This window comes from Benincasa hispida, chromosome 9 (genome assembly GCF_009727055.1).
Source record: "Benincasa hispida cultivar B227 chromosome 9, ASM972705v1, whole genome shotgun sequence".
NCBI classification, from domain to species: Eukaryota; Viridiplantae; Streptophyta; class Magnoliopsida; order Cucurbitales; family Cucurbitaceae; genus Benincasa; species Benincasa hispida.
In genome coordinates, this window is record NC_052357.1 from 29726982 (window position 1) to 29743178 (window position 16197).

A 16197-nucleotide genomic window follows, 5' to 3' on the forward strand; every position below is an offset into this window, starting at 1 on the left:
AACATATGAAGGCAGTGGAACGAATTTTGAGATATTTAAAGGCTTCTCCAGGCAGGGGATTAATGTTCAAAAAGTCAGACAAACGATGCATCGAGGCCTACACAGATGCTGATTTGGCAGGCTCAGTGGTCGACAGAAAGTGGACATCGGGCTACTGTACGTTTGTTTGGGGTAACCTTGTTACATGGAGGAGTAAAAAACAAGGGGTGGTTGCCAGAAGTAGTGCCGAAGCTGAATACAGGGCCATGAGCCTTGGGATATGCGAAGAAATATGGCTGGAAAAGGTCCTAATTGATCTTAACCAAAGTCATGATGGGCCAATGAAACTCTATTGTGATAACAGGGCTGCTATAAGCATTGCAAACAACCCTGTTCAGGATGACAGAACAAAGCATGCAGAGATTGACAAACATTTTATCAAAGAAAGACTTGACAATGGAAATATCTACGTTCCCTATGTTCCTTCTGCTCAACAGATTGCAGATATACTCACAAAAGGACTATCACGACAACTCTTTGACTCATGTGTTAGCAAGTTGGATCTCGTTGATATCTATGCTCCAACTTGAGGGAGAGTGTTGAAAAATAGAATATTTACCCTAGGGGCATTTTTGTCTTTTCATGTGTACCCTAGGGTTTCATCTTTTTCTATTTAAACTGCAGCCTCTGGGCATTACTTTGTAACACATTATTATAATAAAAGTTCTCTGCATCGTGGTTTTTTCTCCCTGTATTAGGGTTTTCCACGTAACAAGTGTGTGCCATTTTCTCTTCCCTTTACTTTTATCAGGTTATTTAAAGCATCCTTAGATGAAGTGATAAGCTAATACCAAATGATAAACTCATGCATGTGCACACAAGCCTATGCTGACGAAAACATGAGAAATGCCCCAAGATTTACTCCAAAAACAATAAGCCACCAGGAAAGGTTTTAAACAACGCTAAATAAAAATCAGTTCTCACCGAGTATTTGTGAGCTTGGCCTCTCCAAAAGCAAAAGCTCCAGTTCCTAGACAACTTCTTTTCTATCTTCCCTCTTTCCCCTCCCAAAATTAAGTACTCCATTCTCTTCCTCACTAAGAATCCATCCCCATGCCCCTAAAACATTAGGTTCACCTTCCTAACCAAAAAGTTTCCATCAGCTAACTCGTTCTTCTGTGTTTAAGAGGGCATAGCAAGAAGCTATTCGAAACTTAGGCAATAATATATTGTCCGAGATGAAACTTTTAATGAGATACAAGGAAGAGGAACTAATCCTTACTCTTTTTCATTCTGTGTTTGTGTCCACAGGAGTTCCTTGTGAGACCTTTTAGTTCTAGCATTAGTTATATTCTGCTTTCCCCTCTGCGCACCCCAGAAAATGCTTCTCTGGATTCAAGTGGGAAGAATTCAACATCTAACATCATCAAGGTCTCTTTCCAAAAAAAAATAATTAAAAAAATAAATAAATAAATAATCATCAAGGTTTTTGTACAACCCAAATAATAATTTGTACATCCTTGTCTTCTCAACTATCTATTTGTACAGGCTTAGCTTTCATGCTCCATTGCTCTCAGAAGTAAACTAGGGGCAGGACCTTGTCTCAGAAGGAATGTCAACGAACAAATCTGTCCTTAATGGATGAATTTATCGAATGAGCCAATCTGTCCTTATTGCTTGAAGGAGTCTTTTTCAGCCATTTTCTTGGATTCTAAAAAGTGAAAGCTCGTCCATATGAGTACCTTGATTGCAAATCTTGCTTACTGCTCTTTTATATAATAATGACATATCACTGACAGGTGCTGATGCACAAAAGTTAGAAAGATGTTCTCCAAGAAAGATATAGTTTTTCTTGGGGTCTTTCTCCAACAAGGTTAGAACATGAATAATAGGGTGCAACAAAGCTTGTTATTTTAAACCTTGCTCCCAATAAATGCAATGTAATATTCCATTTAACAAGGTTAAGGGTACCCCAACCACATTTAGACATGACTTGCAAACTCTCCCAATTAACTAAATGGGTGCCACCAGCCTAATCTACTCCCTCCTAAAGATTGTTTCTCATAAGCTTTTTCACTCGAGTATTGAAAAGAAACAAATATTATGCAGGAAAGCTAACAAGAATAAAGTGACACTCCTTCAGTAAAATAGCATTTACTCTTGCCAAGTCTCTTATCAACTCATTCAACCACATGATCCTCCTAGAATAAGTCTGTCCTAACCATCAAGCGATACCCTTCCCTAATGGTATATCAATATGAAAAATTAGGTGAGACATTAACACATACTTTCTATATGCTTTTAAATAAGGAGAAAGCAATAGCATATATTGTGAGTGCATCTTAAACTCCAGGAGCAAAGGTAAGGAGAAAAAATTGAACCTTCTCAATGAGATCGAGGACATCTTGATTATCAACAAATTCTATGTAGCTCCAATCAATTTCCTCTTTTACATATTCTTCTTGCTCCATCTTGAATACATGCTGAATAAAATTATCACATCCAGATTTGACATTGAACGTTGAAATAGAAAAAAAGAAGAAGAAGAAAGTCAAGATCAAAGACAAAGTTTTCAGATGAGACTGACCTCATACCTGGTTGAAATGTTGCTGCAGCTTTTCATTTGTGTAATTGATGCAGAATTGCTCAAAACTGAAGAGAGTAAAGGATAGTCACAGTCAGCATACAACTTGTCCATTAATAACTACGCCCAAATCAACAACTGCTTTGATTTTAAGAGATCTTTATGATTGCTCAATTTGTAAAAAGCTAGCTAACAGATTAAATTATCCCGTTTCACGAAAATAGAAGAAACCAAGATATTTGCATGTGTTGTGAGAATGGTTGTCTAAATCTATGTCCAGTATGCCTCCGTTATAAACATCACCTATTATTATTATTATTATTATTATTATTATTATTTATATTTATTATTATATTATTATTATTATTATTATTAATTATTATAGAAACTAGAACTTTCATCAAACGCCAGAGTTACAAGAAGGATCACCTATTTGTTTGAAAGCTCTCAAAACCATAAATATCAAGTACTCCAATCAGATATTTCGAGCAAGGATCTTGTCCGATGGAAAAATTGATTTTATCTACCAACCTGGATAAGTTAAAAAACTGACTGTACTAATTTCCTGTTGGAGTAAGAAAAACCCATAGAAGTACAACAGAATTCAAAGGTGACAATGCTAGGATAACCAATAGTACCAGTCAAACAAACGGGAGTATATTGTCTTGGCTAATCCATCCCTGCTAACTGTTGCACCAAGCGGATCAAGACTTCTCTTGATGACTTCCTCCGGTGTAACCATCATGCGCTTGCAAAGAGCATCTTCTAATGCTTGGGGATCACACCTGAAATATTTATAGGATCAGAATATACAAAACATGCAGGTTATTATAAGAAATACAAAGTAATAAAAGCAAAGCTCCAGTCACACATGAGAAGCTCTGCTGTCATGTGAAGATGAAATTTTGATTCTTCATCTTTTACAAATGATGAATCAGACTCTTCTCCTTTTGCAAAGTCAATATTACCAAGGTGAAGAATTGCAGCCACAACTCTGAAAATTGCATCCTGAAAGAAAGAGCGAGGAAAGGAGGCACTTATCAGTAGGCTGACAAGTAGGAAAATAATTGCTACCTGTTGAGTAAGGTATCACCTGCTCTTGTTCACCTATTCCAACAATATCCATGGCTCTCTTTGTAGCAAGATAATCATGAGCATCATTCACACCAGCCAGTTCATAACAATTTGATTGGTTTAGATAGTGAAATGATTTTGGATTTCCCAGCTTATATCTCTCTCTCTCCTGAGGGAAAAAGTTCACTCCACTGATGAACACTAGGTGACAAGAAAAAACTATTTCAAAGAAAAGGAAAAGAAGAGAGAGAGAGAGAAAGATACCACCAACCTGAGGTGGAGCTGCACAGAGAAGATAAAAGCAATGGTAGTTGCGCTCAGGGTCCGATATTTGGCAAACCCGTGATCTCTCAAGAAGATAAGTTCTGATGGCAGCTCCCGATATTCGTCCCTTCTTGTCAAATTGGATCTCAACAAATTTCCCAAAACGGCTGCGCTAATGTATACAATAAATTATTGATAGGCAACTCATGCAACAAGCTATTGAAATTCCACTTCTAATGGAGAAGAAAAGGTTCACATGAATAAATGAAGGGTCTAATATCAACAGTAAACATGTACGTGGAAATGGAAGCAGGGTATCCAGAATAAGTCAGATTATGTAATTGTCAATTCAATTATCTCTAAGAAAATCCCTATATTGCAAAAGCTTAAGTATAAGAATAACTTTTTACCTTGAATTATTGTTTCTTACTGTTTTTGCATTGCCAAAAGCTTCAAGAACTGGATTTGACTGCATCAGATTTAAACAGGATCCAGGAAGTTGAGAGAGAAGATGTCACCACATAAGAAAATGCAAACTCATAAATAGATAAAATGCAAATCTCAAGCCTCGTGAGAAGAAATGAAAAATATTACAAGAAAACCTTTCTCTAGAAAAAGGAAAAGCGGCATTTGAAACCATTTTCTTTCAAGAGCTTAATCCCTACATCATTAATTCTATATGCTACCATTAGATTCTTATGGCCTTAAATTGTCAGGAATGCTCTCTGCATTTTCTTTAATGGAGCTCTACCTGTTGGATCATACTCCATATTCATCAATTATATGTGGAAAAATAATGAAAGTTTTTGAAAACTTGAATTGTCCTTGAGCATTCTCAAACACAACGTCTTGTTCTCATCAGGAGAAAAAAATATTGTTCCCCAATGTCGTAAGTATAGCAATTTTAAAATTTTCTTTCACATGTAAAAGATATTTACAGTTAACTCAAATAAATGTGGATCAACAACAAAATAATTAAATAAAGGACAAAATATACTTTTGGCCCCTTAGGCTTGTAGTTAGTGTCTATTTGATCCCGGAAGTTTCAAAATAGATACTTTTTGGCCATAAGATTTGAAAAATGATTTTAAATAACTGAGTTAAGTAAATGTCAGTTGAATAACAGAAAGTGACATAGCATGTATGAGGTGACAATTTTTAATAACATGACAAGTTTTATTAATTTTTTATTAGTTTTAGTTGATGTGTGGCAATTTTATTTTCCATTTATTTTCCCTCTTCCCTACCTTTCTCTCTTCTTCCTTCTCCTTCCTTTCTTCTTCTTCTTCTCAGGTGAGTGTCCACCACCAACCTTGCAATTGTCACCTTGCCAAATGCAACCCTCCCTCTCCTCACCATTTAGGCTTTCTTTTGTTGGGCTACCATCACAGAGCGTACAATCTCTACTTACCAAAAAAAAAAAAAAAAAAAAAAAAAGTTGCGTGCCAAACCACCCCGTCGCCATCAGATCTGCCATAAAAACTCTCTAAAATGAAGCAGAAATTCAAATTATTTTCTTTGCGTTCTTGAGTTGGCTCTTGCATTGGAAAAATGAAAAGAAATTGAATCTTCCAAAAAGTATAAATGCAGACAATAAGAAAAAATGATTAGGTAAAAAATGAAAACTAGAAACATAAAGCAGGGATCCTATACGATAATAGCAAAGCCAAAAAAGAGGTCCAAATGAATGGCTTGAGATCCAGATCATTAACAGCTTCCCAAATCCAAAGCAATTGACAACGTCCCAATTAGAGAAGATCAACAATGTTTAATAAATAATGCACAATATTCTTACTCTTTTCTTTTTCATTGTGGTCAATTGGGTTAGTTCATGCCTTCTTTTCCTCTTTCTAGTCATTCTTTCTTTCCTCCGATAATTGCTTTGCTTGCCTAGCCAGGAAGGAACTCAAAAATTTAAAGGCAAAGAGATGATTTTTAATAGTAGTTTATAGAATTTGCCAGCTCACCAGCAAGGAGTAGTGAGGAATTCATTCCAGCGGGATAAAGAAAGGAAGAAAAGTTCTTCTAAGCCGCTGACACACTGACTAAACCAGTACACCCAACATATTGAGGTTGTAACAATCCAAACAATCTGACTACATCAGGATCCTCTCATCATTGCACAAAAGTCATTACTTTACCAGGAAAGTGGGTCTTTTAGGACTAATTTGGATTGGGTTTTGATGAAATGGAAAGATGACTTTGTTGACTGAGGTAGGAGAAAATCTAAAGTTCACAGTGGATTGTTTCTCTGTAGAAGAAAGGAGTTGGAAAAAGAGAGGAAGGAGGAGGGGGAAGGGAAATGAAAAAGGAAAAAGCAAAAGAAAAGTCACATAAGCTTAAAATATATAAGTTCCAACTCATTTAAAAATTGTCACCTCATATATGTCATGTCATTTTTCCTTTAGTTAGCTGATAGTTGACTTAACTTGAGGACCATTTATAACTATTTTCCCAATCTCTAGGACTAAAAATATCCATTTTAAAACCTTATGGACCAAATGTCACCATCCTCAAACCTCCAAGATCAAAGTGTATCTTGCACTTAAAATAAATAAAAATACGCATATACCAATATCAAAACAAATCTATGATGTACATCCTCACTCTTTATATGTCAAAGATTCAATGTAAACTACATGGTCATAGACTCACAAGTGACCCCAATTTTAATCTTGCATTTTACAAATATACCAAAGAGATCCACCTCTAATCTTGTTAATATTCCGTGATGGATAGAAATAGTAACTGATAATACCATGCACCTTAGAGACACCATAGGATGATGGAATAATATTGTATGAAGTATATGTTGATTACGTTGTGTCATAATAGTTAGATTTACTAGAGTTAGCACCCAACTTACTTCTAAAACTTGTTGTTCAACAGTCCGTCCTTCAGATGCAGCATGGCCGCCCAAAAATGCAAGGTAACACATAAGCATTTTGGTGGTTTCGGTCTTACCAGCCCCACTTTCACCACTTACCAGAATGGAGTTGCTTTTACCATAATTTATCATAGCCCTGCCACAGGTTTATGATAGTCTATGTCAACCCATGAGAAAACAAAAATTAGGGGGAAATAAGAATTTAACCTATATGCAACATCAGCAATTGCAAAAACATGAGGCTTCAGCTCCCCAATTGGTGCTCCCTTGTACTGCTCCATCACATGGGCATCATACAGACTTGAAATACTTTGGAATGGGTTGATGGCAATAAGAATGTTTCCAGTATAAGTCTGTATAACGTCAGAGAGTTATTATTCAGATCCTTAGCTGGAATGGAATGTGTCTGTTCCTTCACCAGGTAACTCATCAAAACCCAAAAATAATCTTACATAGATTTCATTTATTGCATATCTGATAGCCAAATTATGCAGCAACCCAGGCTCATTCAAATATGACATTCTAGTCATATCGTCAATTCCAGTAGTAGGAGATTCTGCATCCCTTGGATATAGATTTGACATTTTAACAACCACCTGCAAACATAAACTTGGGTAATATTTTGCCAAACATGCAAAAGAAATTGAGTTGTTTGTTGGAAAATAGGCACAATGAGGTACAGTGACATCAAAAACCCTAAAATTCGAGGCAAGAAAAAGACCTAAATGATGTGAGGCACGCTTTGAACACTTATTCAATAATTAAACAGTTAAACTGATAGTTAACAATACAAGTTTAACTTATATCAGGATATTATGATTATATTCAAAACTATAAAGGCTGGAGTTGTCTTAACAGAAGAAAAAGTGAAGAATCAAAATGGCAAATGGCTGTCAACTTTGACCATAAGGAATATTAGTGAAAATGAGTTAAAATTTTGTGCATGTTACTTTGAACTGAACAGACAAAATCACTCCAATCGATAACTGATGGGCAATTCTCAAGAATATTATAATTTGTCCAGCCCAATAGCTCCTCCTCCTTTGAAACAATATCTTCGACATTTGGTAATTTAACGAGATAAATAGTTTATACACTGAAATGACTGGAAATCAACTCCAATGTTGAAAGATACACTGTTTAGCTTTTCAAGGAACTCAATAATACTATTCTCTTCTTTTTCTCTTTTTTTTTTTTTTTTTTTTTTTTTTTTTTTTTTTTGAATTTTACATTTTGAATATCCGACCACTTGGAGGAAGTAGAAATGCTTTAACCATTGAGCTAAGCTCATGTTGGCAACAATTATTTCCTTTCACATCCGTTTCTTTGAGAAATGCACTTGATGTTATCTTTCATGAGATATATTTTCTGGTTGAAGAAATGCATTACCCTTTGCTTTTAAGGGAAAAAGATCAGATGGGCAAATTCCCTTCTTCCTCTATTTATCTCACTCATATACACGATCACCAATCAGCAGTTCTATCTGATGGCTCTTTTAGCAACCCCTTCAAGCTCCACGACCTTTTTCAACTTTAACATAACAAGAAACTTCTATGATGTGACAGAGGGTCAATACTCAAGACTTGTATAACTATCATTGAGGGAGAGTCTCCATCAAATTAAAGAGTTTGGACAACACGGACTTTTTACTAGAAAAACCATTTTTGAAACGAAAATGGACTCCTCATTTTCCACTGCTACAGTGTAGATCTCTGTTAGAAATCTTCGGATCTTCTCTGCAATGAACTAAACAAGCACAAAATTCCAATATGAAAACTAACAATCACAATGTCAGGATCTCGTATTAGCAAAACAAAAAGTTATCCGAGAGGCTGGTTCCCTCTATACAAGAAAAACTCGTTCCCAAATAATAAAAAAAGATAAGTCCAAAGGATCCCTCCAAAAGGCTATATAAGTAGCCTTTACAGAAAAAAGGATATTCTGCCGTTCAACCACCCTCTTACACTGTCCCCAGTACGTTGATGAAGGAAATTCCCTTGTTGCTCTTCCTACAGTAAGTCTGGATCATAGGAGATCTAACAATACTTCCCTAGTTTGTTTCCACCTTTTCCTCAAGCTGGGCTTCAGGAAATTGTTCCTTGATAAAATCGGCATTCTCCCACATGGCCTTGCATTCCGGAAACCCCTTCCAGTGAATCAACCATTCCTCATGCTTGGTGATATCATTCCAACGCACCCCACCATGGTACCAGGCCCAACTACCCATTCATAGTCATCAGTAAGTATAGGAGGTTGACTTTGTATCACCATGTCGACCCCTACGGCCTTTTTTAGCTAACGTTAAACACATTGTGAATGGTTGAAGATGGAGGCAATTCAAGTCGGTAAGCAACCTGTCCACTTCGTTCAGGATTTGATAAGGACCAATGAATTTTGGGGAGAGTTTTTCACAACAGCGATGGGCAAGAGAGCGTTGACGGTAAGGCCGTATCTTTAAGGACATGAAATCCCCTATAGCAAATTCCACTTCCCTCCATTTCTAGTCAACATACCCATTCATGCAGTTGTGTGCCCTATGTATGTGGTTTCTGAGGGTCAACCGGGCCTCATCACAAGCCAAGAGTTGTTGTTCCAGGGTGTCATTAGACGTCTTTTTATACCCATATGAGACCAATGTGGGCGGTGGATGGCCATATAGGGCTTGGTAGGGCGTGGTGTTGGTGGAGCTGTGGTATGTAGTGTTATACCAATATTCGACCTAAGAAAGTCAATCTTCCCATTGCTTCGGCTTCTCTCCACAGAAACATCAAAGGTAAGTTTCCAACACTTGTTCACGATTTCGGTTTGACCGTCAGTTTGGGGATGAAATGTGGTGCTTTGCTTGAGTTGGGTATCTTGCATTCGAAACATTTCAGTCCAAAAATGACTCAGAAAAATCTTATCGCGATCAGAGATTATCGACTTAGGGAACCTGTGGAGTCGCACCACTTTGCGAATAAACATTTGTGCTACCTCCTTGGCGATGAAAGGGTGTTTGAGAGCAAAGAAGTGGAAGTGTCCATATTTACTAAGCCTGCCAACAACCACCAAAATAGTGTTACACCTATTAGATCAAGGTAGCCCCTCCACGTAGTCTATGGTGATATCCTCCCAGACCCGATCCAGAATCAGTAGAGGCTGAAGTAGTCCCACAGGTGAAACCGCCACAGATTTATTCCTCTGACAATTACACATTGCTCCACATAGGCCTTTGCATCTCCATTCATGCCCTTCCAAAAAACTCGCCATTCAATCGCTTATATGTTCAGAAACCCTAAATGCCCCCCTAACACTGATGCATGGAAGGTATGGAGGATAGCAGCAATCAGCGATGAGGTGCGAGAAAGCACTAAGCGCTTCTTGTAGAAAAGTTTATCCTGTTCGAGGTGAAACTTGGATAAAACCGAGGAATCAACAGTGAGTTCCTGTGAAATTTTGACTAACTCCAGGTCCTTTAGCACTTCCTAATCATGCCCTTCCAAAAAAAATCGCCATTCAATCGCTTATATGTTCTCAGAAACCCTCAATGCTCCCCTAACACTAATGCATGGAAGGTATGGAGGTTAGCAGCAATCAAAACGAGGTGCGAGAAAGCACTAAGCGCTTCTCGTAGAAAAGTTTATCCTGTTCGAGGTGAAACTTGGATAAAACTAAGGAATCAGCAATGAGTTCCTGGAAAATTTTGACTAACTCTGGGTCCTATGGTATTTCCTTATGCATCACCTTGATATCAATCAGAGTGGCAGCCTTGTTGGTCAAACCTGGGTTGTACCGAATTTCAAAGCCAAACCCCAATAACTTTGTGATCCACTTCTAAAATTCGGGTGGAATGACTCGTTGATCAATCAAATGCTTCAAGGAACGTTGATCTGTTTGTACAATAAATTTTTGTCCCAACAAATAATGTCTCTAACACTGCACGGTGACACAATCGCCATCAGTTCCCGTTCATATGCGGATTTTAGACGTGCACAGGGGGGGCCAAATTCTGACTAAAATATGCTATAGGGCGTTGGCCCTACGTCAGCACCGCTCCTATCCCAAAGCCCGAAGCACCTGTCTCTAGGATGAAAGGAATACTGAAATCGGAAGGACCAACATGAATAGCATTACCATTGCCTTCTTAAGTTGTTCAATTGCTTGTATGGCCTCATTTGTCCATAGGAATGCATTGTGCTGCAATAACTTGGATAATGGGGATGCCAACATGCCATAATTCTAAACAAATCGGCGGTAGTAGCCCGTCAGCCTTAAAAAACCACGCAATTCCTTCATCGTTTGTGCAGGGACCACTGAACCACTGCTCTAATCTTTTCTTCATCTGCCTCCACACCATGCTTGGACACCCAATGGCCCAAATATGAGACATATTCCTGACCAAACACTCATTTCTTCCGATTGGCAAACAGGAAATCTTCATGCAGAGTGCTCAGCACAATGTCTGGATGTTTCCGATGGGTGTACACATCAGGGTTGTAAACCAAAATGTCATCAAAGAAATACTAAAACGAATCGATGGAGGTACAGACGAAAAACTTGATTCATCAATGATTGGAAAGTGGTCGAAGAGTTCATGATGCTGAACGGCATCACCAGGAATTCATAATGCCCTCTGTTCATCCTGAATGTCGTTTTCATCACATCTCCCTCACTCATGCGTATCTGATAATATCCGGATTTCATATCCAGCTTGGAAAAAACCGATGCCCCTTGCAAATCGCCAAGCAATTCTTCAATCATTGGAATGGAAATTTGTCTGGAACGGTTGCTGGAAAAGGGACTAGTGCTAGGATGAATTATTCTGAACGCGAGCATTTCACTTACCAGTCATTCAATTTCATCCTTTTGGTGGTGGCCGTATTTATATGGTCGCATGTTGACTAGATTCTCCCCTTCTTTCAGTTGAATATAATGATGCACCTTCCATTTCAGTGGAAGCCCATCAGGTAGGTGGAAAACGTCCTGAAACTCTTCTAAAATTCCCACGATATCACTGGGTATCCGTAGCTCTATTCATCTTCACTACTATTATCGCTACTGATTTGTTCCCCCAGGTTCATCTCTCGAAGCTCCACCACACATCCTTCGTCTTCCATCTACCAGGAGCTAACCAACATCTTTAATGTCACTTTTGATTTTGTTAAGCAGGGATCTCCCTTCAATGTGACCTTGTTGGCTCCTTCCCCGAAGGTCATCGTCAAGGAGACCCAATCGACTGCCACAAACCCTTGCTTCCTCAACCACTGCACTCCGACTATTACCTCTACGTTCCCCAATTTCATCGATAAAAAATCATTTCTGACGGTTATCTCTTGCAACTTAATCATGACCGCCTTGCAAACCCCTTTTCCACTTATGGCTGCCATATCGTAGTTGGATGTGGTGGTCAAGGGTAACTACAACCATCTACTAAACTTTGCGAGATGAAATTGGAGTGGCCCCACAATCAATCAACACCACCACTGTGCGGCTTCCGATTTCTCCCTTGACCTTCATCATTCCAGGTGATGAAAACCTTAGAACCGATTTCAACGAGAGTTGGAGGGTTCCTCCTGTTCGATGTAGTTGTACTACACACCTTTGTGGTCAAATTCCTTATATTCCAAGAGTATCTCGTAGCACTCTCGAGCCCACACCACACACAATTCACAAAGATCTCTAACCTTGCATCGGTGACCGACGGAATACTTCTCACATTTATAACATAAACCTTTTTCCCTCTTACGCCTATATTCCTCATCCGACAGGTGTTTGATCGTGGGCTCACGCTTTTGGGCTTGGGCCTTTTCTAGTAATGTGATCGTCCACGTTGGACTCTCTTGATTTCTACCCAGCGTTTTACTTACCGCTCCGTTTACTTCCTTAACTGGGGCACCTAGGTGGTTCTTCGAGGCCCAACCGGCCCACTTCCCGTAGTTGCGTCCTCATGGGCCAAATGAACGGCCAGGTCCATGTCTTCGACGATATGGGCCTACTTCATTATCTCTTCCAGCCCTACTGGCTCCCTTCCGTTCACCTGTGCCTTAATGATAGCCGACAACAGCCCATTCAAGAAGGTGTTCTCTAATACATCATCCGCTAAGTCCAGCAACGGCGACAAGTACGTTTCAAATCAGTGTCTAAATTCCGACATCGTCGATGACTGTTTTATTCCCAAAAATTGAGCACAAAGGTTGACTCCTTCCGTGGAACGGAATCTTTCAAATAATCTCGCCTTTAAATTGGCCCACGTCTTAAACTTCCTCCAGTTGTTTACACATGTGTACCAATCTACCACCTCGTGGTCGAAGCCAATCACTGAAACCTTGATTTTCTCTGCATTATTGAGTTCATAAATCTCGAAATAATGTTCGGTCTTGAACAACCACGCATTTGGGTTCTCACCTAAAAAAACGGCTAACCACTTAAACTTCTTGGTATCGTTGCTCTCCTTCTCTTCTAGTTTGTTGGGATCATCCCCATTCGTCACTGTCCTTTTCTTTTGTGAAGAACTTTCAGCTTGGTTGCTTCTCTGTTTTGCTCCACAGCCTTTATTTTATACAACGCTTCCTTATGGTCCTCGTCTCCAACCTAATCTTCTCCAATGTCCTAGAAAGCGATTCTTGTATGGTGGCCATACTTTTCTCAGCCATTTCTACTTGTTCCTCTAGCTATCTTTGTGCCATTGCTCGTGTTCTTCCCAGAACAAACCTGCTCTGGTACCAATTTGTTAGGTATCTCCAGATCTTCCCTACAAAGAACTAACAAGCACAATATTCCAATATGAAAACTAACAATCACGATGTCAAGATCTCGTATTAGCAAAACACAAAGTTTCCCAACTATCGGAGAGACTAGTTCTCTCCATACAAGACAAACTTGTTCAAAGTAATATAAAAGACAAGTCCAAAGGATCCCTCCAAAAGGCTATATAAGTAGCCTTACACAAAAAAAACACAAAAAAGGATATTCTGCCATTCAACCACCCTCCTACACTGTCCCTGATACGTTGATGAAGGAAATTCCCTTGTTACCCTTCCTACGGTAAGTCTGGACGATAAGAGGTCTACAATCTCATCTTTAAGATGTTTGGAATTTGGAGATCTAAAATTCCAAATAGTTTCATGCACTTGCTTTGGTATATCTTGGAAAGATCAATTCTAAGAACCACATCAAAGAGAAAAATTTTCTTAGAAGTCACCAGCTTCAATGATGTGCTATTTATGAAAAAAGTGGCAAAGGTTTTAGACACTAAATGCTTTATCTCTCACCTCCTCTTTTATGGAAACTCAGCCTATCATACAAGGAGAAATGATAGAAAAGGGACATGTGACTTGATATTCAATAGCCAATCATTCCCAAACAACATAAGAATCAAGAAGCCTCTGAAATCTCATGGAGAGAGAGTTCTCACAAAGCTGACAAAACAATCTAGTTCAAGAAATATATATACTGATGAAACAACTGATCAAACGACAATTATGTCAACATTTCACATTTCAGTCACGAAGGAAGAGATAATGGTGCATTTTGTCCTTCAAAGCCTTGAAACATTTAAAAATTGTAATGACACTCGCTTATTGGCTTCTTTGTGGAGTTCAGTCACTAGAAAATCTAGATGTATTCCTCATTTACTTAATTTTTCACGACTGAGGGCTCACTAGTATGATTTGTGTAACCTTATCATGTTTCTTTTTTCTGCAGGCCTCTTGATAACTGAATTTCTTATATGACTCTTGTTTAATTTATTGTTTTTTAAGAAAAGATATATAAATAAAACTATATTACCTGCCTCCCATCACTAGTTTGAATCTCAGCATCTTCCCCAGTGATGTTCAATACGAGTCCATCAATCCAAATAGAATCTATATCTCCCACCCATATTTGAGAACCAACAACAATATTGACAGGATTGTCCTGCAGCAAATTACAGGTGAACTCAATATAAGATAAGCAAAGCTTTTTATATCCATTTGGATTGAAAATTACTTTTCAATCTAAACTACAGTTTAATCAGTATTTGATATCAGAAAATAATCTACAGCGCCATCAATATATAACCATAGCATAATCTCAATTTTCAATCTAAACTACAGTTTAATCAGTATTTGATATCAGAAAATAATCTACAGCACCATCAATATATAACCATAGCATAATCTCTGAAAAATAACATTATCAATGGATAACATGGTACAACGCTATACAGAAACAGAATATGAAACATGAAGTTTTCCTCTCGAGTTCCAACTTTCTTCCTTATCAACAGATCGTCAAATCAACAACACGAGGGTTTTACATTTCTAATGAACTCAACGAACGCAATCATATCATAATCCCCCATTGTAAAATCTCCCGCCAGAATTGCTGAAAATTTGAAGATCGAATCGTTAATTCACATACCATTATTCCGACTCCCAATATGAATTTCTGAAATGCAGCTACGCGAACATAACCATTTGATTGTGTATGCAAAAGCAATGAGAAGATTAGGAAAATTTGTCCGGCAGAAGCTTGAATTGCTGGAGGGAAAAAAATTCTTGCGTAAACCCAGAAGTTTGGTTTTCTTTGTGTCTGTGTTTGAGCTTCGTTCCTCGTTTTGCATGGTTTGTGGCGGTAGTAATCTTGAATTCTCCAGTTCCGCCATTTTCGGGCGGAGTTCTTGTGGCTATTTTTGCTCTACAGCCTCTCAACAGACAGAGAGGAGAGAGATTGATCAAACTCACGAATGCATGAAATTTGGCCAAAAAAGGACCCAAATTTTCCTGTAAAAAAATATTTTATTTTATTTTAAAAAATCTGACTCTTTTGCAGGGAAATGGCATAGATGCCCAAAATAAAGAACACAAAACAAAAATGGTACTCTTTTTTATGAATTTTGGTATTTTGATTGTGTGAAATTACGACTTTAACTTTAAACTGCATTCATCTTCTGGTTTATTCGTTTAGTAACATTTCTTTTTCTTTTTTCGTTTTTCTAAGATTCTTCTTCTTTCTTTTTCCTCTTATTTTTGTGATTACTTTTTCTGCATTTCTTCTTCCGTTTTTTTACTTTTCTTCCTCTTCTTCTTCTTCCTCTTCTTCTTCTTCTTCTTTTCTTTGCATCGAGCATCAAACATGGAGTATAGAGTATTAGAGCATCGAGCATCGAGCGAACTTCTAAATCGAACATAGAATGTACAAAATAGAGCATAGAGTGTCGAGGATCAAGTAACATGTAGCTAGTATATAGCATAAAGCATATAATATAGAGCATAAAGCATAAAGCATCGAGCATCAAGTATCGAGTAGCATGTAGCTAGTATATAGCATAGAGCATCGAACATCGAGCATCAAGTATCAAGAATCGAGTATCGAGTCTCAAGTATAAAAAAAAAAACTTATGAATCACAGTGCATGGATGGTTTTCAAGGTCGAATGGGTAAATTCA

The 16197-nt window shown here is 38.0% G+C and overlaps 1 protein-coding gene across 3 annotated transcripts in view; it reads right to left on the bottom strand.

Moving 5' to 3' along the window:
* Positions 1-15603, bottom strand: part of LOC120085515 (myosin-11) — a 44091-nt gene extending 28488 nt beyond the window's left edge. Inside the window, exons 1-13 of one of the 3 annotated variants that reach the window (XM_039041530.1) lie at positions 15171-15603; positions 14556-14684; positions 7241-7384; positions 6996-7141; positions 6768-6924; positions 4312-4370; positions 3909-4068; positions 3657-3806; positions 3435-3571; positions 3202-3348; positions 2993-3094; positions 2574-2631; positions 2361-2462 (exon numbers count right to left, since the gene is read on the bottom strand). In XM_039041530.1, coding sequence (XP_038897458.1) covers positions 2361-2462; positions 2574-2631; positions 2993-3094; positions 3202-3348; positions 3435-3571; positions 3657-3806; positions 3909-4068; positions 4312-4370; positions 6768-6924; positions 6996-7141; positions 7241-7384; positions 14556-14684; positions 15171-15173 — 1494 coding nt within the window. In that variant the 5' untranslated portion in view covers positions 15174-15603. The remainder of the gene's footprint in view (positions 1-2360; positions 2463-2573; positions 2632-2992; positions 3095-3201; positions 3349-3434; positions 3572-3656; positions 3807-3908; positions 4069-4311; positions 4371-6767; positions 6925-6995; positions 7142-7240; positions 7385-14555; positions 14685-15170) is intronic. The other 2 variants (XM_039041528.1, XM_039041529.1) reach the window with 2 other exon arrangements.
* Between the last annotated feature and the right edge of the window lie 594 nt (positions 15604-16197).